Below are 21,793 nucleotides of genomic sequence, written 5' to 3'. Positions count from 1 at the left end.
GGACGAAACTCTTTCGAAAGACTCAGCAACTTTTTGTTGCTTTTTCTGAACTGCATAAGGGGAAGATTTTATGAAAATCAGACATAGCCAGATGGATGGTTAAATGTATCCAAACATGTTACTCAAAAGTTAGAAGACCTTTGCCTGTTCCTCCGAGAGCCCGCTCTACTAGAAAGAAAGGGGCATCTGTGGCCTTCCTGGTAAACATCCCAATAGCTGACATTTGCAAAGCAGCTACTTGGTCTACACCACACACTCGGTTTACACCACACACTCTCACTATACACTATTGTGTAGACGTAATGACTCACCAACAAACCAAGGATGTTCAGGCTGTACTCCATACCCTTTTTCAATCTTCTGCAACACCCACAGGCTTGCACTGCTTATGCGAGGGACTGCTTTACTGTCTATGCATAGCATGTGCATCTACAGCCACACATGCCTCCAACAGAAAATGTTACATTACCTAAAAGCATCTGTTTGTGGCATGTAGTGCTGTAGATTCACATACGCCCATCCTCCTCCCTAGAGGCCTCTGGTTGTTGCAGTTATCATTCCTTCGTTCTTCTTTTGCATGGTCATCTTTCTTTCTCTCTCCTATATCGCTTTGCTCCAGCTCCATCCTCATCAACTGTGCAAAAAACAATCTGACAATGGAGCTAATGGCCATGTGAATTACAAGCAAAAGGTGGAGTCACATTACCTTGTGACTGGAGAAGAATTATTTGAATAAAAATAACTTGCACACTTTCGAGCCCAACACTAGATGGCAGGGGTATGCACAGCATGTGAATCTACATCACTACATGCCACGAACAGATGCTTACAGTGTAAGTAACACTTTTCATTCCTTGTATTTCTTGAAACCATAAACCAGTGTTACTCGACGTAGAGACCACAACAAATGTCTGTCTTACAGTTGTCTGTCAGCTCATCATAGACAGGCCATCCAATGCAGGTTCCAAGAATTTGCCAAAAAATAAACAGCTGCTCACTTTTGTCTGGAACTACTTTCAAGGACCCATGGTAAGTCTAAGGATTGCAAATTACATGAATGAATGGGGCAATATTACCATAGTATATTGGGTCTTAGGTTTAATTGGATTTGGCCGTGCTTTAGAATTTGTCAAAAGTCTACTACAGGTGCTACTAGTTACAGAAAAACATCAGCATCTGTGTTGCTGAAGGGAGCAACAGAGTTGGTACCCAAATGTCAAAAAAACAAACGTTTCTACTCATTTTCTTCTTATTAGATTGAAGAATCAAGTTTCTAAAGAAACAGATTGTCCAAAAGGACACCCAACTGAAAATGATAGGGCTCTTACTAGCTTTTCAAGAAGTTGCATGGCAGGCCCATGCTTCCACTCCTGCCTGCCTGTCACTAGTCTATGGATTAGGATTTACACTTGAAGTAAACTGTGGGTCTGCATGCTTTTTGCAGTTTCATGAAGCAGTCCTTGATAACACTGAAGCCAGAGCTTACTCTTCTGATTACTCCAACTAAAAACCAGCTGTGACAAAAGACTTTGCCAACCTTAGACTGGTGTGTGCTGCCTTCAACATGCCCTTCATGTGGCTCATGGCCTTTAGCGTTCCAATAATGCAGCTTTGTTGTCTGCATATTTGTCCTGTTCAGGAAGCATTTAAGCATCCAGTGGAACTGGACCACAAGAACTTGAGACAACGTAGTCTTCATCGGCACTGCAGTTGATGCAACAAGTGCATAAACTCTCAACGTGCATCTCATTCTGGAGATATACACTGAACTTTATCCTCAGCACTGTCCCAACCAGGGATGGATGGATCAACAAAGCATTTGCAAAAATTGGCTACCCAGGGATATTTTTACACATGGACATGCTGGAATTGAGAACATTCCTTCAAGGCCTCCAGACATTTCTTTTCCGACTTCAAGGTTACAGGCGGTCTCCTTTATTGCTGAAAGTAGACAATTACAACACACATGCTACATAAATAGGCAAGTGGAGGGGAAAAATCCTCCATTCTTTTCGATGGAGATCAGACACCGTGGAGCTGGGCGATTGCCCTTAGACACCACCTTGTTAGCAGAACATCTGCCAGGAGCATACAATGAATGGAGAGATTCCTTAAGCCGATTAAAGATGGTCTGAGTCCCGTATCCAATTACTGCAAATCCTTGATTTTTGAAGACTCCTACACCTGCTTTAGTTGTCACGAAAGTCACCCAAAATCTTTGGTCTTTGTAAGCAGATTCTTGCAGCCCCACTCACATGAAACTCTTTCAGGGAACTGAATTAGCCTGGAATGTTTAATTGTGAATCTGAAAGAAACACGTTAGTTAGATTCCTCACCTTAGAATATCCCCAGGCGTCAGACTGGATCCGGAAGATTTTTCGTCAGCAATACCCCTTGCGCGTCGCTAGGCGTCGTCTGCGGCTCTGCGTCCGTCGTCGGCGTCGTGCGCCGGGATGACGTCGTCGGAGTACTTAGACGCCGCCCTCGCGCGCTGACGTCAGTTCTTCTTTTTTCCGCGCCAGTAAGCGCAGATCCGGGAGAGCTACCCCTTTTAGTCTTTTTTGACTAAATCTTTTTGATCATTTTTGATCCTTGTCTGTCGACATCTGGTGCCGGTAGGATGCCTGGGTTCAAGGCTTGTGAGGATTGTCATCGACTGATGTCGGTGACCGATCACCACCGCCGGTGCCTCTACTGCTTAGGCCTCGACCACGACGCGGAGTCGTGCAACGACTGTCAGGCCTTGACTTCGAAGGCTAGGCGGGAGCGGTCCCGCAAGCTTCTCGAGCTTCGCCACTCGGCTCCGCGTCGTGCGCGATCCCGGTCCAGGAGGAGGTCCAAGGATCGCTCGCGGAGCCCTAGCCGACGCCACCAGCGATCGTCGGGCTCCAAGTCGTCGGGTAAGTCCAAACACTCAAAGAAGTCCAAGAGGCGACATCGCTCTTCGGACTCCCCTCGCCGGTCGCGCGACTCGGCCGAGGGTCCAAGTGGTTCCACCCCCGCGGCTCCGGCGGAGCCGCAGGTGCCGCGTCCGCCCCCATACCTTCCGGTCCCTGGGGCTGACGCGGCGCCGGCGGAGATCAGTGCCTTCCTCTCGGCCATGAGGAGCCTGGCCCCGCCGTCGACGCCCGCTGGCGCGCCTTCGGGCCCCGCGGGCTCGACTGGGCGACCTCGCGTGCCGGCGGCTCCGGCCCCGGCGCCGTCGACGACTCCGGTCTCGACGCCGCAGGTCCCCGCGGGGCCCATGCCTGGGCCCCAGTCGACGCCGGTTGACCTTGTCACTCCTCCACCGGCGCCGACGCCTGAACCACCGACGCCGTCACCGGCGCCGCCGACGCCTGTGACGCCGACGCCCCAGTTTAGCCCTCATCCGGACCCGACGCCGGCACGGCGTCCGCCGACGCCGCATCCGACGCCGCTAGAGACCTACCATCTCTACAGTCCGGTTCCGATCATTCCTCCTGTTTATCAGGAATCGGAAGAAGGGGGCGACTGGGAGGGGTTCGAGGACCCTCTGGCTGTTCAGTCACAGCTTTCTCAGGACTGGGCAGATGAACTGGGGGAGGCCAGCGGGCTGGACACCTCGCCAGACGCTGGATTCACTTCTCCTCCGACCGTGGCTTCGGAGGAGGGTGCAGCATTTTCTGTGGTGCTGCGCAAGGCGGCTGAGGCCCTTGGGCTCGAGTTGCCTGCCGTGGCTGTGAGGACCAACATCCTCACTGAGGTGCTTCAAACCTCAGCAAGCTCCACTGAGCCTCTGCTGCCGTTTAACGAGGCCCTCACTGACGTTCTGCAGGGCACCTGGTCCAAGCCCTCCACAGTTCCTCCTGTGGATAGGAACGTTGCCAGGCGCCACCGCCCTGCTCCGGGCGACCCCAGCTTCCTGTCCCAACACCCCACCCCCGAGAGTCTGGTTATCCAGGCCTCTACTTCCCAATCCTCCTTCCCGACCGCTCCGCCGGACCGGGATTCCAAGAGACTCGAGCAGTTTGGCAAGAAACTGTTCTCGTCCCTTAGTTTGGGCCTGCGGTCTTTAAATACCGCCTGTCTCTTGGACCGTTATTCCCATTCCCTGTGGGATACGGTGGAGGACGTGCTGCCCCAGTGTCCGGAGGAGGTCCGGACGCGTCTTACCCAGGCTCTGGCCGATGGGAGGGATGCAGCACGGCACGCCATAAGATGTGGGCTTGACACCACGGACTCGCTAGGTCGGGCGATTTCCACCACGGTGGCGCTCCGCCGCCATGCCTGGATGCGGTCCACGTCATTTTCCGGGGATGTCCAGAACACCCTCATGGACATGCCCTTTGATGGCACTCGCCTGTTTGGTGAGAAGGCGGACAGTGCGCTGAACCGCTTTAAGGACTCCCGGGCTACGGCCAAGTCCTTGGGCCTCTCGGCTCCGCGGGCGCACACCTCCGCTTTTCGCCCCTTTCGTGGCCAAGGAAGGGGCGCCTCCTCACGTTCGCAAAGCCACCAGCCGCAGAACCAACCTGCGCGCGGTCGTGGACGTGGCTTCCGCCGTGGCGGAAATGGAGGCCGACGTGGTCAGCCCACATCCACCCCGGCAGCATCCGCCTCAAAGCCTTCCTAGTCCGAGCTTTCAGGCCCATACCACGCCAGTGGGCGGCAGAGTTCGCCATCACCTGCTCCACTGGCGGTCCATAACATCGGACAGGTGGGTGCTGCAAATCGTCCGAAGGGGCTACTCCCTCCCCTTCGAGACGACCCCTCCAGCCATGCCACCGCAGCACCACCGTATCTCGGGGGATCATTTGGATCTTCTCCGCGAGGAAGTTTCGGCTCTCTTGGCCAAGGGGGCCGTCGAGCGCGTTCCGAGTCCAGAAGTAGGTCGTGGTTGTTATTCCCACTACTTTCTGGTTCCCAAGAAGGGCAAGGGGGGCCTGCGCCCTATCTTGGACCTCCGGAACGTCAATGCCTTCCTCCGAAAGGAAAGGTTCAAGATGCTAACGTTGGCTCAGGTTTTAGCTGCCCTAGACCCTGGAGACTGGATGGTAGCGTTGGACTTGCAGGACGCATATTTCCATATCCCCGTCCTGCCGGCCCACCGGCGTTACCTGCGGTTCACGGTGGGCCAAGAGCACTTTCAGTTTACCGTGCTCCCCTTCGGCCTCACCAGTGCCCCTCGGGTGTTCACGAAAGTGATGGCGGTGGTCGCAGCTCATCTGCGCAGATCAGGGGTCCCAGTCTTCCCCTATCTCGACGACTGGTTGTTGAAGGCGGGCTCGCCCCAGGCAGTCGTCTCCCACCTCCAGACTACGGCGGATCTCCTGCATTTGCTGGGGTTTTCCATCAACGTGCCGAAGTCGCACTTGAGTCCCTCTCAGAAGCTCCTCTTCATCGGAGCGGTTCTCGATTCGGCGCAGTTCCGGGTCCATCCACCGGAACAGCGGGTCCGGGATATACAGGCCCTGATTCCCATCTTTCGGCCTCTATCCCGGGTTTCGGTCAGGTTAGTGTTGCGGCTTCTGGGGCTGATGGCCTCCTGCATCCTACTAGTGCATCACGCCAGGCGGCGCATGCGGGCTCTGCAGTGGGACCTGAAGTTTCAGTGGGCCCAGCATCACGGCAACCTGTCCGACCATGTCTTGATCTCGGAGGGTACTGCACAGCAGTTGCAGTGGTGGCTCACGGACCGCGAGTGGGTCAAGGGCAAGAGCCTCTCCCTTCCCCAACCGGAGCATGTCGTAGTGACGGATGCGTCCCTCTTGGGATGGGGTGGCCATATGGGAGAGGCGGAGATCAGAGGCCTCTGGTCTCCGGCGGAGTCTCGCCTCCACATCAACCTGTTGGAGTTGAGAGCGATCCGGCTTGCACTGAAAGCCTTCCTTCCCTCTGTCAGGGGAAGTGTCGTGCAGGTGTTCACGGACAACACCACCGCCATGTGGTACTGCAACAAACAGGGCGGGGTGGGGTCGTGGACCCTTTGTCAGGAGGCTCTGCGCCTCTGGACATGGCTGGAACACCAGGGCGTCACCCTGGTGGTTCAACATCTGGCGGGCTCTCTGAACGCCAGAGCAGACGAACTCAGCCGCCGGTGCATGATGGATCACGAATGGCGTCTGAACTCCGAAGTGGTGCAAGGCCTCTTTCAGCAGTGGGGAGAGCCTTGGTTAGATCTATTCGCCACCGAAGAGAACGCGCAATGTCAGCAGTTCTGCGCGTTGGAATTTCCAAGGCGGCACTCGCTCGGCGACGCTTTTCGTCACGAGTGGAGTTGCGGTCTGTTGTACGCCTTTCCGCCTATACCACTTCTGCCCAGAGTGCTGAAGAAGATCAGGCACGACCGGGCCCAAGTCATCTTGGTGGCTCCGGATTGGGCACGAAGATACTGGTATCCCGAGCTACTCAGTCTGTTGACCGATCCCCCGATACGTCTGCCCCTTCGGGAGGATCTTCTGTCGCAGCAGCAGGGGACGGTCCTCCACCCGAACCTGTCCAGCCTCCACCTCCATGCGTGGAGATTGAGCGGCGGCAGTTGATGCCATTTGACTTGCCTCCTGAAGTCTGTGATATCATTCTGGCAGCCAGGCGTCCCTCCACAAAGTCGGTATACGCCTGCCGGTGGAACAAATTTGTGGCATGGTGCACAGCAAAGGCTGTGGATCCCCTTTCCGCCCCTCTTTCTGAGGTTCTCCTCTTCCTTCTTTCTCTGGCCCGGCAGGGCTCTGCCCTGGGCACCCTGAAAGGTTATCTTGCTGCCATCTCCGCCTTCTTGCGGCTTCCTGATCAGCCTTCTCTTTTCAAGTCCCCTGTGGTTACACGCTTTCTCAAAGGCATTACACACACGTTCCCTCCTGTCCCTTTTGTAATGCCTCAGTGGGACTTGAATCTGGTTTTGACATTCCTGATGTGCGCTCCCTTTGAGCCTCTTCACAATTGCCCTCTTCGTCTTCTCACTCTAAAGACTGCTTTTCTGGTAGCCATCACCTCGGCTAGACGGGTGAGTGAGCTCCAGGCTTTATCTTCAAAGCCTCCTTTTCTATCTGTTCATCCGGACAAGGTTGTCCTTCGGCCTCGTCCCTCCTTTCTTCCTAAAGTGGTGACTCCATTTCACCTTGGGCAGTCTGTCACCTTGCCCACCTTCTTTCCGCCTCCGCATCCTTCCAAAGAGGAAGAGAGGCTCCACCGTCTGGACCCAAAACGTGCGCTCTCCTTCTATCTGGACCGCACAAAACAGTTCCGGGTGGACGACCAGCTTTTTGTTGGGTACGTGGGCGCTAAGAAGGGGAAAGCTGTGCACAAACGAACCATCTCTCGGTGGGTCGTTTTGTGTATCAAAATCTGCTATTCCTTGGCTAAAAAGGACCCTCCTGTTGGGCTGCGCGCCCATTCTACTCGGGCCACAGCGGCTACTACTGCCTTGGGACGGGGAGTCCCTTTGCAGGACATCTGTCAGGCGGCGACGTGGGCTTCGCTACACACGTTTGCCAGGCATTATTGCCTTGACAGCCAAGTCCGGAGGGATGGCTTCTTTGGCCGTTCTGTCCTCCAGGACTTTCTGGTGTGATCTTGGTTCGCAGACCCACCACCGGGGATGGTATTGCTTGGGTATCTATTCTAAGGTGAGGAATCTAACTAACGTGTTTCTTTCAGATGAACAAGTTACTAACCTTCGGTAACGATGTATCTGTAAGAAACATTAGTTAGTTAGATTCCTCACCGACCCACCCATCCTCCCCGTTCTGCGAACTGACATCTAGGGTTAAGGTTGTCCTTTCAGGCCCCTAGATTTTATTTTTGGCACCAGTGTCGGTCTTTGCATGGCTCTGCGTTCCTGGCGCGGAAGGCTATGTACAAGAACTGACGTCAGCGCGCGAGGGCGGCGTCTAAGTACTCCGACGACGTCATCCCGGCGCACGACGCCGACGACGGACGCGGAGCCGCAGACGACGCCTAGCGACGCGCAAGGGGTATTGCTGACGAAAAATCTTCCGGATCCAGTCTGACGCCTGGGGATATTCTAAGGTGAGGAATCTAACTAACTAATGTTTCTTACAGATACATCGTTACCGAAGGTTAGTAACTTGTTCGTCTCGTCTCTTTCTCCTGATTCTCTGGGTGATACGCATGATCAAGTAAAAGCCATGCACACTCATTCTAACAGTTGCTGAATGCATCTTAGGCCATAATGGTACATGTACGTCCTGGATCTAATGTGTAAGACACTAATACTCCTCAAGAGGCATGCAGCCCTTCTCTCAAAACAAGCATATCATAATCCAGAGTCACTCTGTTTGATAGGACATTTCTCAATGTTCAGGAGAAATGCTATTTGAGCAGTTTTCTTAAATGCTGAAGAGTGCTTATCCATGCATGGGCACCTTCAAGAACCCACAAGGCTAAATTAAAATAATTCTATGTTTCAAAGTCTAATTTAATCATTCTTCCACCTGCAAAAGTAAGATCTCCAATTCAGTTTGATAAAAATCCACAGCTCGACCATTTCATGATTTTTCTCTAGTTGTATGAATGGCGTGAACCTAGCCACAATTCACCAGAACACTACATCTACTTCATCCAAATGCTTCTCACAATGCAGAGAGGGCATTGCTGTGGGGGCTGTCTGTCCTTCCACTATCCACCTACCCCTGATGGGATGTCCACCAGCCCATTTGAGGAGCGCACGGTACTGATACACCTAGGAACCCTCATTTTGGCTATTCACAGGGCTAAAATAAATGTCAGATCCTGGAAAAATACTCAACAACTATCCCTTTTGCCCTCAATTTGAGCAGAAGGTATCCAAGAATTTATTCTCAATAGTTCATTCACTTTCACCAAGGTAAGGTTATGCTTTTCCCAAGTTCTAATATCACACACAAGGTTTCATTTTAACGTGCATTTTGCATACCTTCTTCCCAAATTCTTCAACTGCAGTGTACTTGACAGTTCACTTCCTAGACATCTAACCTTCTCTCAAGCTCTACCTTGACCGAACCAAGAACATAAGATGTTCAACCCATTTCTTAGTCTCCTTTGGTCACCCTAGCAGAGGGTGCCTTTGTTTGAAATGAGCAATTTGCTAATGGACCGCTGCCTGCATCACGGACTGTCATGCGATAGCCGAATGTCCTCTCAGTGCAACAGCCATGATCCACTGCATGTGGAATGTATCTTCCACAGTGGCCTTTATGTAGCAGTATCTCTGGCTGGCATTTCTTTAACTGCCACATGAAAGAATCGCATAGACATCAATAGCAGATCAAGTATTTTCAGGAAGCCTTTTCTTTGCAGTTTGTTTATTTAAGATGATCGATCTTCGGCACCTACCTTGGATTTTCTAATACAGTTTACTATTCTGGGTGTGTGTAAATCTCTGAAAGGTCCAATGATGTAAAAGAAATAAAGGTTCAAGGCATGTGTGGCTGTAGATACGCATGCTTTGCGTACTCCTGCCATCTAAAGTTGGGTCCCGATGTTTGAAAGTTGTTTTTCTTCGAAGAAGCCTTTGGAGTCACGAGGTAGGATGACTCATCCTCTTGATAAGAGTGCATATGGGCATCAGCTCCATTGTTAGATTTTCTTTCCGCAAACCGGTTCGGACATGTATTACAGCACTCCGGTTTCAGACCTTTTTCTGGATCCTCTTAGTGGGTAATTCACTCCACTCTCATCGGTATTGTTTCTAAAGCATTTTCCATACCTTGCATATCGAAATTCAGAAGGCTCTCATTTGTTGTGTGGGAACACTATGCTCGCAGCCTTCGGGCCTCGCCCATCCAGACTACCTTACACTTATTCAACTCTATTGATGATACTCTGCTAATGAAACGGACTCCATTTCGATTCTGCTCTCGGTGTTATTCCAAGTACCTGCGGACCGACCTTCACAAGGTCTGCAATCTGTGCTCATCTCCGGAGCACAAAGAAGAAGATTGTGAAGCCTGTCAGTTATTTCGATCCATAAAGACTTTGCGAGATGGTCGGACATAACACTAAGAGATGCAGAGACGTGTGATCGAGCACACGCGCCAGATATCTTTGGTGATATCGAGCCAGAAGAAGAATATAAGGAAGTTTCAGCTGCTGAAGAGAAACGAGCCTTCTCGGTTCAAGATTCGAACTCTGACTAAGAGATCGATTTGCTGTCACATGATATTCCGCCAGGTCAAGGTGCCGTTAGTACTCAAATCCCTCACCTGCCCACACAAACATCTTTGGTTCCTATTAAACAAAAGGGTTCCGGGCCAAACTTGTAGATGCGTCAGGTAAAAGACGTGGCTACACAATCTTCCAATCATTGATGGATTGCAAATACACAAGGACTATTGGCCAGATATGATAGAGCTCACTGGGATGAGATGGAGGACCTACTCCAACATCTCCCAGAGGAGCATAGAAAGAAGGGACAAGAATTAGTGCAGGAAGGAAAATTAATTTCCAACTACTCCATCAGATGCGCCGCTCTGGACCGCTGCCAGAGCCATCTATACAAGTTTCCTCCTCCGTAGGCATGCCTGGCTGCATATCTCTGGATTTAAGCCAGAAGTCCAAAATACTTTATTAAATGTCACTTTTGATAAGGAGCATCTCTTTTGCCCGCAGGTAGATGAGGCCCTAAAGAAAATGAAAAAGGTTCCAGAAGTTGTTAAATCTATGGGGGCACTTTAATCACCTAATAATAGATCTCCTTTCGTCGCTCCTCATATAGAGCAAGTTCCAAACCACTTCCACAGATACCTCCACATCTTCTTACAGGCCACAATCTCAGTCCCCACCACCTAAAGGATAATTTCAGAGACAATTACAGGGGTAACAACTCCAAAGGTCGAGGCAAAGGTACACCAACCCATAATGCCCTATCGGGCAGCAAGCAGTGACTCACTTACCCCGATCATACTACACCTGTCGGGGGTCGACTACAGCAGTTTCTTTCCACCAGGCAGTCAGTAACATCAGACAGGTGGGTGTTGGACATTATCCAACATGGTTATTGCCTGGAACTCAACAGCAATCGTCCCAGTATTCCACCTTGCACCCACAGGCTCTCTCTGGAACATCAACAACTGCTCAAACAGGAAGTGCAAGCTCTGTTACTCAAAGAAGCTATAGAGCTGGTTCCAATACATCATCAAGGGTCAGGGCTTTCAACCATGTACTTCCTAATTCCCAAAAAGGACGGCTCTCTATGGCCTATTTTAGATCGAAGTCCTCTAAATCGACTATATACTGTCAGAACTCTTCCATATGGTCACACTTCAACAAGTGCTTCATGTCCGCATTAGACTTAAACGATGCTTACTTTCACATCCCCTTTCACCCAGAACATTGAAAATATCTTAGATTTGTTCTAGCAGGAAAGCATTATCAATTCAAAGGCCTTCCATTCGTGAGTCACTGTTGCACCCAGAGTCTTCACCAAATGCTAAGTAGTGGTAGCAGCGCATTTACGAACACAAAACATTCATGTATTCCCATATCTGAACGATTGGAGTATCAAAGCTAATACACACCTTCTATATCATCAACACACGCAAATTACTATAAATATTTTGCATCAGCTGGGATTCACTATCAATACTCAAAATTCCCATCTTCAACACTCACAGCTGCAACCATATCTAAGAGCTATCCTCCACACTCTAGAGGTCTAGCCTATCCAAATTCAGCCAGGATTCAAAGTTTTCGAACACTGCTACTACAATTTCAAGCCAATCAATACTTGACAGTCAACATTTTCATGCATCTTCTTTGAATGATGTCATCATGCATTGCCATACTGCCTCATGCAAGACTAAACATGTGTCCTGTACAAGAATGCTTCGCACGACAGGGGACTCAGTCTCAGGGTTGACTGGACAATCTAGTGTTGGTAGACAGCTGCGCTCATTACTCTCTGCAGTGGTGAAACACACTAAACCTTTTAAAAGGGCGGCCGTCCATGGACCCTGTTCCACAGGTTGTGCTAACCGCAGATGCATCCCTCACAGGGTGGGTGCTCACCTGCAAGATCTAGCAGTTCAGGGTCTCGGGAACAGCAAACACCAGATTATCCACATCAACTACCTAGAGCTTTAAGCTGTTCACCTAGCGTTGAAAGTATTTGTTCGAGGCATATGAGCTGCAGATCACACACTTAGGATAGTAGATCGCCATCTGGTGTTGGGCTCGGATGCTTGCAGGTTGTTGTCTTCGGAAGAAGTCTTTGGTCACGAGATAGGTGACTCCTCCCTTGGACGACTGTACGCATGGGCATCAACTCCATCGTTAGATTGTTTTTTTCCGCCATTGGGTTCGGATGCAACTTTTCCGCTCCGGTTGGAAATCTCAATTCCAAGCTTTTCGAAGCGAAAAACTTCCACAAAACATCGAAGCACCTTCATCCTCGACATCGATTTCATCGGCACGATTCTGGACGTCGACGCGGGCCGCTGGGCCTATCCACGCCGTGAGGCCTACGGCTCATGGAAAGGACCCCCAGTGTGAAGCACAATTTCCGCACAGTGACCACCACAAAGTCTGTAACCTGTGCCTATCACCTGAACACGATGAGTCCAGCTGTCCAGCCTGCGCATCATTTCGATCCAAAAAGACCATTCGAGATCGAAGGGCTTAACGCCACATCATGGCACAAAGACCAGCTCCGGAACCAGAGGACATCTTTGATGAGGGCCCCGATGTCCCGGAAGAAGATTCCGAGGATCTAAAAATCATCTCCGAAGCAGACGACTCAGACGACCCCATCACTCCTGGGCAACGTGTGAGTACTACTACCCCTGCCCCAACCCCTCCAAAACCAAAGGCATTGGTCAAGACTGCGCCTGCTGGCCCCAGTCGAGACTGAAAACATCCTTCAGAAGCCCCGCCTCCGGGCTCGGCTCCGAAGAAACATAAGCCTTCCGGTAGCTTGGGACTGAGCAAACCGCATGTCATTGTTCAACCGGCACCTTCGGCACCGAAGACAAAAGACCACTCGGCACCAAAATCGGCTCCGAAGCCTTCGGCCCCGAAAACACCAAGGCCAATAGATAAACCGTCACCGAAGGTTCCCAAGCCTAAGGATACATCTTCGGCTCCGAAACCATCATCGGCACCGAAACCACCGGCTAAGGACTCTCATACACCTCCTAAAGCCAAAAACTCCAAAACCTCGATCGGAACCGAAAAAATAGACGCCAAAACCTGTTCCCAAGGAACAAGAACTTTTCCATCCAGATCACATTGATCCAAGGCAGAAAAAGATTTATATTAATCCAAAGACTGGACATGTCACCGCGGTGCCATGTAAAAAACAGAAACTGGACACACCACCTGCCCCCGTTCCTATAAACAAGAAGGACTCTGCAACATCGCCTATGCCTCCTTCCTCTCCTATGCTGCGTTCTAACCCACCCCCTCTGCCTACACCACCTTTGTCTTTACCCTCTCCATCACATACACCACCTCCACAGGATGATGATGATCTAGGGGGTGGGGGTGACCCTAATGATCCGTTTACGAATCCAGATACCGCACCACTGGATGATTGGGCATTCCCTCTACCAGACATGCCTGACCCTCAGCCATATCCTTCCAAACCATCACTTTCAGATGATCACCTGGGGTTTGGCCAATTATTAAATAGAGCGGCACTTTACCATGGCGTCACGATGCACTCCAAAGCACCTGAGGAAGACTTCCTATAAGATACTTTTGAGCAATCTCAAAAGTCTGTACAAATTCTGCCTATGATTAAAGGAGTCATAAAACACGCCCAAGGTATTTAAAGCCCCGTCTGTGGCAGGGTTCTTAGCCCAAGGATAGTAAAGAAATATAGGCCTGCCCCTGAAGACCCCAGTTACATCAAAGGGCAGCTCCCTTTGGATTCTTTTGTCGTTTCCAACGCTAGAAAATGTGCCAACTCCCAAACCACAGGAGATACACCACCCCGACAAAGAATCCAAACTGTTAGAAGCCTCGGGCAAAAGAGTAGCAGCACAAGCCGCTAATCATTGGCGTATTGCCAACACCCTAGCCCTACTAGCACGCAATGACAGGGCATACTACGACCAATTAAAAACTCTATTAAAACATCTGGCACAGCCATATAAAACCCCGGCAAATGACCTTATCCAGGAGGGAAAACTTATTTCAAATTCTTTAGCCCACTCTGCCACCCCAGTTCAGACATGGCCATATGCAAATCAGTCTGACCCTGTGCCTCATGGGAACAGTCCAGCCCGAACTGCCAAGCCATGCCATGCCTTCCCTGGACTGGAAACAAGCTTCCTAGGACCGGTTTCTGGCATTTCAGCCGTCTTCAGCCAGGCTTGCTTGAATCCAGTGGCAAAAGTGAGCAAGGGACTCACGTCTGAGCATACCCTGCCAATTTATGGCGAACAAAGCGGTACAAAAGGGGGTGGTGATGGATGAAACCCAGATCTGTTGACTGAGTGTGAGTGTTTGATTGGTTCTGATGCTCGTCCATCACCACCCCCTTTTGTACCGATTCAACCAGGAACAGCTCTTTGGGCCAGCAGTAGACACTGCCCTTGATAAAATGAAGTACACAGAGACTGCTAAGTCCATGGGAGCATTACAGTCTCCCCAACCACGTGGCTCCTTTCGGTGCTCCTTCTATAGAGGAGCCTCCAAAAATATGGGAGCGGACACCTCCTCTACATTCAAACCCGCTACACAAACATCCCCCAGTAGAGGATATTTTAGAGACGGATACAGAGGAAACAACAACAAGGGGCGAGGTCGAGGTAATAACAACACTCGTACCTCCCCTGCCACAAAACAGTGACTTTCCTCCACTTCCCCAAGACCATTCCACTCCAGTCGGGGGAAACAGTTCCTGCCTGGCTGGAACGCCATCACAACAGACAAGTGGGTAAGACAAATTATCCAGTATGGTTACTGCCTGGAACTCACAACTACCCCCCCACACATACCGCCCAAACAGCGTTCCATGTCACCAGACCATCTTGCGCTCCTCAAACAAGAGGTTCTCTCATTGCTTCAAAAACACGCAATAGAACCAGTTCCCTTAGAACATCAGGGTACAGGGGTATACTCACTGTACTTCCTAATCCCCAAGAAGGACTGGACTCTAAGACCAATACTCGACCTCAGGCCCCTAAATCTGTATATCAACTCAGATCATTTCCATATGATCACCCTTCAACAATTGCACCCACTTCTGCAACAAGGTGATTTCCTTGCCACACTAGATCTCAAGGACGCCTACTTCCACTTTCCCATACATCCTGCCCACAGGAAGTATCTAAGGTGGACGGACAACACTACCAGTTTACAGTCCTTCCATTTGTGGGTAACAACCGCGCCCAGGGTATTCACGAAATGTCTGGCAGTAGTAGCAGCACATCTCCGAAGACAACAAATGCATGTCTTCCCGTATCTAGAAGACTGGCTAATAAAAGCCAAGTCATTCAACAAATGTGTTATACACACTCGCCAAACCATCCAAATCTTACACAACTTGGGATTCACAATCAACTATCCCAAATCTCATCTCCAACCCTCTCACATACATCAGTATCTAGGAGCCACCATAAACACCTCCACAGCCCTAGCATATCACAGCCCAGCCAGGATGGCCAATATACAAGCTCTTATCACAAAATTTCAAATCCAACACTCTCTTCCAGCAAGAGTGTTCATGCAACTCATCGGCAAGATGGCGTCATGCATCTTCAATGTACCTTATGCAAGTCTTCAAATGCGTCCTTTGCAAGAATGTCTAGCACGTCAGTGGAACCAGGCTCACGGACAACTTACAGATCTGGTATTGGTGGACAGCCGCACACATCGCTCTCTGAAATGGTGGAACATAATAAACCTGTCCAAAGGGTGGCCGTTCTTAGAGCCTCTTCCACAGATAGTGCTGACAACGGACACATCGCTCACAGGATGGGGAGCCCATCTCCTCAGCCACACCACTCAGGGCAAATGGACCACTCAACAGAGTGCTCCATATCAATTACCTGGAACTGCTAGCAGTGTTCCTAGCACTAAAATAATTCCAACTACATCTCCAGAACAAAACTGTCCTCATCCGGACAGACAACATGACAGCCATGTATTACATACAAAAGCAAGGAGGCACACATTCTCTCCAGCTGTCCCAGCTCGTACAGAACATTTGGAGATAAGCCATTCCCCAGAACATACACCTACTTGCAGAACACCTTCCAGGGGTTCACAATCAATTTGCCGATCTGTTAAGTCGACAAACTCAACAGATCCACGAATGGGAACTACATCCCCAAGTCCTACTGCCCTTTTTCCAACAATGGGGCCAACCAGACCTAGATCTGTTCGTCACACACGAAAACGCAAAATGCCCAATCTTCGCTGCCAGGTTTCCCCACCCGGAGTCAAAGGGCAGTGCGATATGGATGAACTGGTCTGGCAGATTTGCGTACGCTTTTCCGCCTCTGCCTCTCATTCCATTAGTGGTACGCAAGCTCAGGCAACAGTCTCTCAAACTGATCCTAGTAGCTCCCACATGGGCACGCCAGCCGTGGTTCCCAAAACTGCTGGAACTCTCGCTAATTCCGCACCAAAAACTGCATCTCTCCCCGTCCCTATTAACCCAGAACCATGGAGAAATCAGACACCCAGGTCAACTCAATCTGGCGATCTGGCACCTGAAGTCCTAGAGTTCGGTTACCTCAACCTGCCACCAGACTGCGTGAATATTATAAAGGAGGCCAGAAGACTTACCACTAAAGCCTGCTATGCTGCAAAATGGAAGAGATTTGCCATTTACTGTACTAACAATCATATAAACTCACTGGATGCATCCATACAGGACATCATTTGCTACTTACTGCACTTGCAAAGATGTAATTTGGCATACTCATCCATACGTCTCCACCTAGCAGCATTAGCAGCCTACTTACAAAATCAACAACACTTGTCACTCTTTAGAGTACCTGCGATCAAAGCCTTCATGGAAGGCCTTAAAAGAATTATTCCTCCCAGATTACCACCCTCTCCAGTGTGGAATCTAAACATTTTTCTTACAAGGCTCATGGGCCCCCTATTTGAACCTCTTCATAAATGCGAACTACAGTTCCTCACATGGAAAGTGGCTTTCCTTATCGCTATCACATCCCTCAGAAGGGTAAGTGAGATCCAGGCTTTAACCATACAAGAACCATTCTTACAATTACACCATACCAATGTGGTTCTTAGAACAAATCCGAAATTCCTTCCAAAAGTCACATCTACGTTCCATCTTAACCAATCAGTAGAGTTACCCGTGTTCTTCCCAAATCCAGACTCAGTAGCTGAAAGAGCTCTTCATACCTTAGACGTTAAAAGAGCCCTTCTTTACTACATTGACAGAACCAAATCATTCCGCAAAACAAAACAATTGTTTGTTGCTTTCTCTCCACCACATAAAGGCAACCCCGTTTCCAAGTCTGGGATAGCTAGGTGGATAGTTAAATGTATCAAAATATGCTGCCACAATGCTAAACGCACACTAACGGTTCCCCCTAAAGCGCATTCCACACGCAAAATAGGGGCTTCCATGGCATTCTTAGGAAACATTCCCTTAGAAGATATTTGTAAGGCAGCCACATGGTCTACAACACACACCTTCACTAAACACTATTGTGTTGACGTGCAAGCAAAGCAACAAGCTTCTGTGGGTCAGGCGGTCCTTAAAACTTTATTTCAAACTGCTGCTCCCGATACAGGTGACCACCGCTAAGGGAGATACTGCTATATATTCTATCCTAAGTGTGTGATCTGCAGCTCGTATGCCTCGAACGGAATATGCAACTTGCCAGTATGCATCTGTTCTTGGCATGTAAAGCTGCAGAGCCACACACGCCCACCCACCTCCCCGGGACCTGTATCTGTTCCAGCATTGTCTTACTTGGACATCACACATGGACATCTCTCTCTTTTCTACAAACACCCTTCATTTACCATCATGGCGGAAAACAATCTAACGATGGAGTTGATGCCCATGCTCACTGTCGTCCAAGGGAGGAGTCACCTATCTCGTGACCAAAGACTTCTTCTGAAGACGACAACAACCTGCAAGCATCCAAGCCCAACACCAGATGGCGATCTACTATCCTAAGTGTGTGGCTCTGCAGCTCTACATGCCAAGAACAGATGCATACTGGTAAGTAGCATATTCCTTATCTCACCTCCTATGCAAGGTTGTTCTAGTCAGGATCAACAATATGACAGCCATGTACGATATACAAAACAGGGGTGGAACATGCTCTCTTCAGCTGTCAGACCATTTGGTGTTGCGTGATACATCACAAAACCCATTTGTTAGTGGAACTCCTCCCGGGAACAGACAATGACTTTGCCGACCTCCTCTGCAGAATGCAGTAATAAGCCCACGAGTGGGAACTCCACCCTCATACTTCCCCAAATGGGGGTTTCCACTGATAGACCTCTTTGTGACAGCAGAGAACACAAAATGCCCAAACTTCACCACCAGGTACTCACACACCCTCTATCCAAAAGCAATACCCTATTGATGAATTGGGGAGGAATATTTGCCTGTGCTTTTCAGCCTCACCCTCTTCTTCCATTTCTGGTTCTGAAGCTCAGGCAGATGTCTATCACTCTCATTCTTGTAGCTCCCACATGGGCTCGTCAACCATGGTTCACCACACTACTCGAACTTTCAGTAGTTCCACACGAGAAGCTTCACCTCAACCCACACCTTTTCACTCAGAACCATGGCGAAATCAGACACGCGAATCCAAAGGAGCTGAACCTGGCAGCGTGGCTCCTTGAAGTCCTAGAATTCGGATATCTAAATCAACCAGCAGAATGCATGACCATTCTTGAGGAAGCATGTAAACCTACCATTAGATATTACTATGTAGCGAAGTGGAAAAAATGCGTTATTTACTTTATTAACCAAAAAACTGATCCTCTCAATGCATCTATACAAAACATTATTTGTTAACTCTCGCATTTACAGGGATTAGGCCTTGCGTACACTTCCATATGTTTATATCTTGCGGCAGTGGATACCTATCTTCAAAATAGACAACACTTATCTTTGTTCAGAGTGGCAGTTGAAGCTTTCATGGAAGGTCTTAAAAGAGTGACACCACCAAGGGTCCCAGCTGCACCTGCATGGAATCTCAATATTGTTCTAACACACTTATGAGTCCACCTTTTGAACCGTTACACTATTGCCCCCTCCAATTTATTTTTTGGAAGGTGGCTTTCTAAATTGCTTTCACCTCACTAAGGCGGGTTAGTGAGCTCCAGGCACTAACTTTAGAAGAACCATTCTTTCAGCTTCATAGGGATAGGGTGATTCTTCTAACCAACCTAAAATTCCTTCCAAAGGTAGTATCTCCTTTCCACATTAACCAATCGGTTGAGCTACCTGTTTTCTTTCCTCAACCAGATTCTATGGCAGAAAGGGCTTTTCATACACTAAATGTTAAGAGCATTAATGTATTAAAAGCGGTAGGACAAAAGATTTTTGCACAAAAAAACAAATCTTTGTTGTGTTTGCTCCCCCTCACAAAGGGAAACCCATTTCAAAATCTGGCATTCCTATATGGATCATTAAATGCATCCACAGATGTGATCTCAAAGTCACAAGTACTGTCTCTATACCCACTGGAGCGCACACTACCTGTATAATAGGGGCATTTATGGCTTTCTTGGGCAACATTCCCATAGGTAACATTTGTAAAGCAGCTACATAGTCTACAGCACACACATTTACTAATCACTAATGTGTGGATGTTTTAGCACACCAACAAGCTAATGTACCGCAGGCGGTGCTACGTACACTTTTTCGAACAACTGCAACATCCACTGGTTAGCCACCGCTTTTTGGAGGGCACTGCAATACTGTCTATGCAAAGCATATGTATCTACAGTCACACATGTCTCGAACGGATTGTTACTTACCCTGTAAGCATAAACCTTTGCATGTAGTGCTGTAGATTCACATGCACCCACCCTCCTCCTGGACATCTGCGTTTGTTGCGCACTATTACCAAGAGGAGGAGTCCCCTTCTCTCTTGACTCAACATACTTCTTTTAAGAAAAGCAACTTGCAAACATCCAGACCCAACCGTAGATGGCAGGAGTATGTAAAGCATGAGAATCTACAGCACTACTAACATAATCCTTACATGCCTTTAACAGTTTTCCATTCTTGGTATATTTCATAAACTCACATGCAGCACTTGGTCCTACCCTTTTCTTGGGGCTGCATCTTACATTCATACATCTTACAAACTATAAATGCTGACCTGTGGTTGCATAAGGAGATCAGGAGCACAATGCAGCATTCACCTCACTGACTGAAGTTTGGACCGTTTGTATTAAGATAAATGTCCGTCTAATATGAACTATTGTTTGCGTAGGAGTATTCTATTACTTGGTACTGCTATTTTTTAAATTCATGGGGACTCCCAGACAAACAGGAAATGATTCAAGCATGCAAATCTGTGAAATGTGCCAATGCTGGATAACTGTAGTTTCAGGTCAGTATCTTATAACTTGTATGCCCTTTACCTGAAAACATTCCTTAATTGCATTTTTCGAACAAAATGAAATACCTTGGGAAGGTTTGGCATTCTGCTCTTCCAGATGCATGTATTTTGCAAGGATGCCAAAAAAACTGATGTGTAACTGATAATAATGAGTTGTCCTAACATGAGTTATCCAAATGTCCTGCTCTGTCAGGTCACTCAGCAGTGATGTTTATCACCCTCTGCAGCATGAAGCAGTGGTTGATGAACCTGTGCCAGCGGTGCATCGACGAGCGAGCGATCCTGTGGGTCTGTGTACTTCCAGTGCTACACTTCTTCACCTCTTCTTTCGACTCTGACCAGTCAGTATCACGAACTGCTCATCTACTTCAGGAAGATGCCTGGGCAGGACTGGAAGGGTTTCCCTTTCACAGCTTTGCAAAGAATTTCTATGATCCAAGGTAAGTTAATAAAAATAAAAATACACACATATATTTTTTATAACTACACATGCAGATAAAGGATCACAAGAAAACAGCCAACAGACCAACAATTCGAATTTCAATGTATATGATGAGTCACAAAGAAATTAAATATTCAAACAAGATTTGACTCAAACAGATGACTCGCCAAAGAACCAAAAAATATATTTCCACCTCAGTGTTTTCGGCTTCAGCTTTCCTCAGATAGTACAAGTTTTTTTTTGCAGGGGTGAGTCTATCCGTTTAGTCACAACTGCTGAACAGATTTACATCAAACTTGGCATAAAAGTGGAAATTGTTGCCTTGGTGAAAATTCATTCAGGAGGTTTAGAGAAACAAGCATTTGAAAAAGGTGGCACACATGGGCTTGAAAGGGTTAACACTTTTGTATGTCTATGCAGTTTAAAGTCATGATTCAGTGACTTGTAAATTTTTCAGACAAGGGTGATTGGCTGGTGAAGGTCGTATACATTTTTTTTTCGCAGACTTGAAAATTGCAAATCGATTTTTGGATTGTGACTTTCACACTGTGGAAAAAAAATTCCACTATGTAAGGAAGATGCTATAACAAACACTCCAGGGCAGTAGTATGGACAACTGCGAGGCATGGAAAACTCATCGCAATATACCAGGAAATAAGTTGCACTTGTGATCGCAGCAGCTGTCATTTTAAGTGCTGGATTCGTCCCCTGTTTTGTAAACAAAAACGAGATTCAAATTTGGTTTGCGTCTTTCACAAAGTGTTTAAAAAAAACGAAAGGGTTGGGAGGCAAAGAGATAAGAAAGAGAGAGAGAGGCAAAGAAAGCATGACTCAGTAGAAGAGCAGTGTGCTTCGAGGGTTCTGTGCAAAC

At 48.6% G+C, this 21,793-nt stretch overlaps 1 protein-coding gene across 2 annotated transcripts in view; it reads left to right on the top strand.

The window, feature by feature from the left end:
* The window catches only part of RNF213 (ring finger protein 213), a 2,329,248-nt gene that overhangs the window by 550,663 nt on the left and 1,756,792 nt on the right, over positions 1-21,793 (top strand). For both annotated transcript variants that reach the window (XM_085617427.1, XM_085617426.1), the window contains exon 9: positions 20,708-20,920. In XM_085617427.1, coding sequence (XP_085473553.1) covers positions 20,708-20,920 — 213 coding nt within the window. The remainder of the gene's footprint in view (positions 1-20,707; positions 20,921-21,793) is intronic.

This window comes from Triturus cristatus, chromosome 7 (assembly GCF_964204655.1).
Source record: "Triturus cristatus chromosome 7, aTriCri1.1, whole genome shotgun sequence".
In the NCBI taxonomy this organism is placed as follows: domain Eukaryota; kingdom Metazoa; phylum Chordata; class Amphibia; order Caudata; family Salamandridae; genus Triturus; species Triturus cristatus.
Note: the sequence above shows the minus strand (reverse complement) of the source record. Positions and strands in the feature narration are given on the sequence as shown.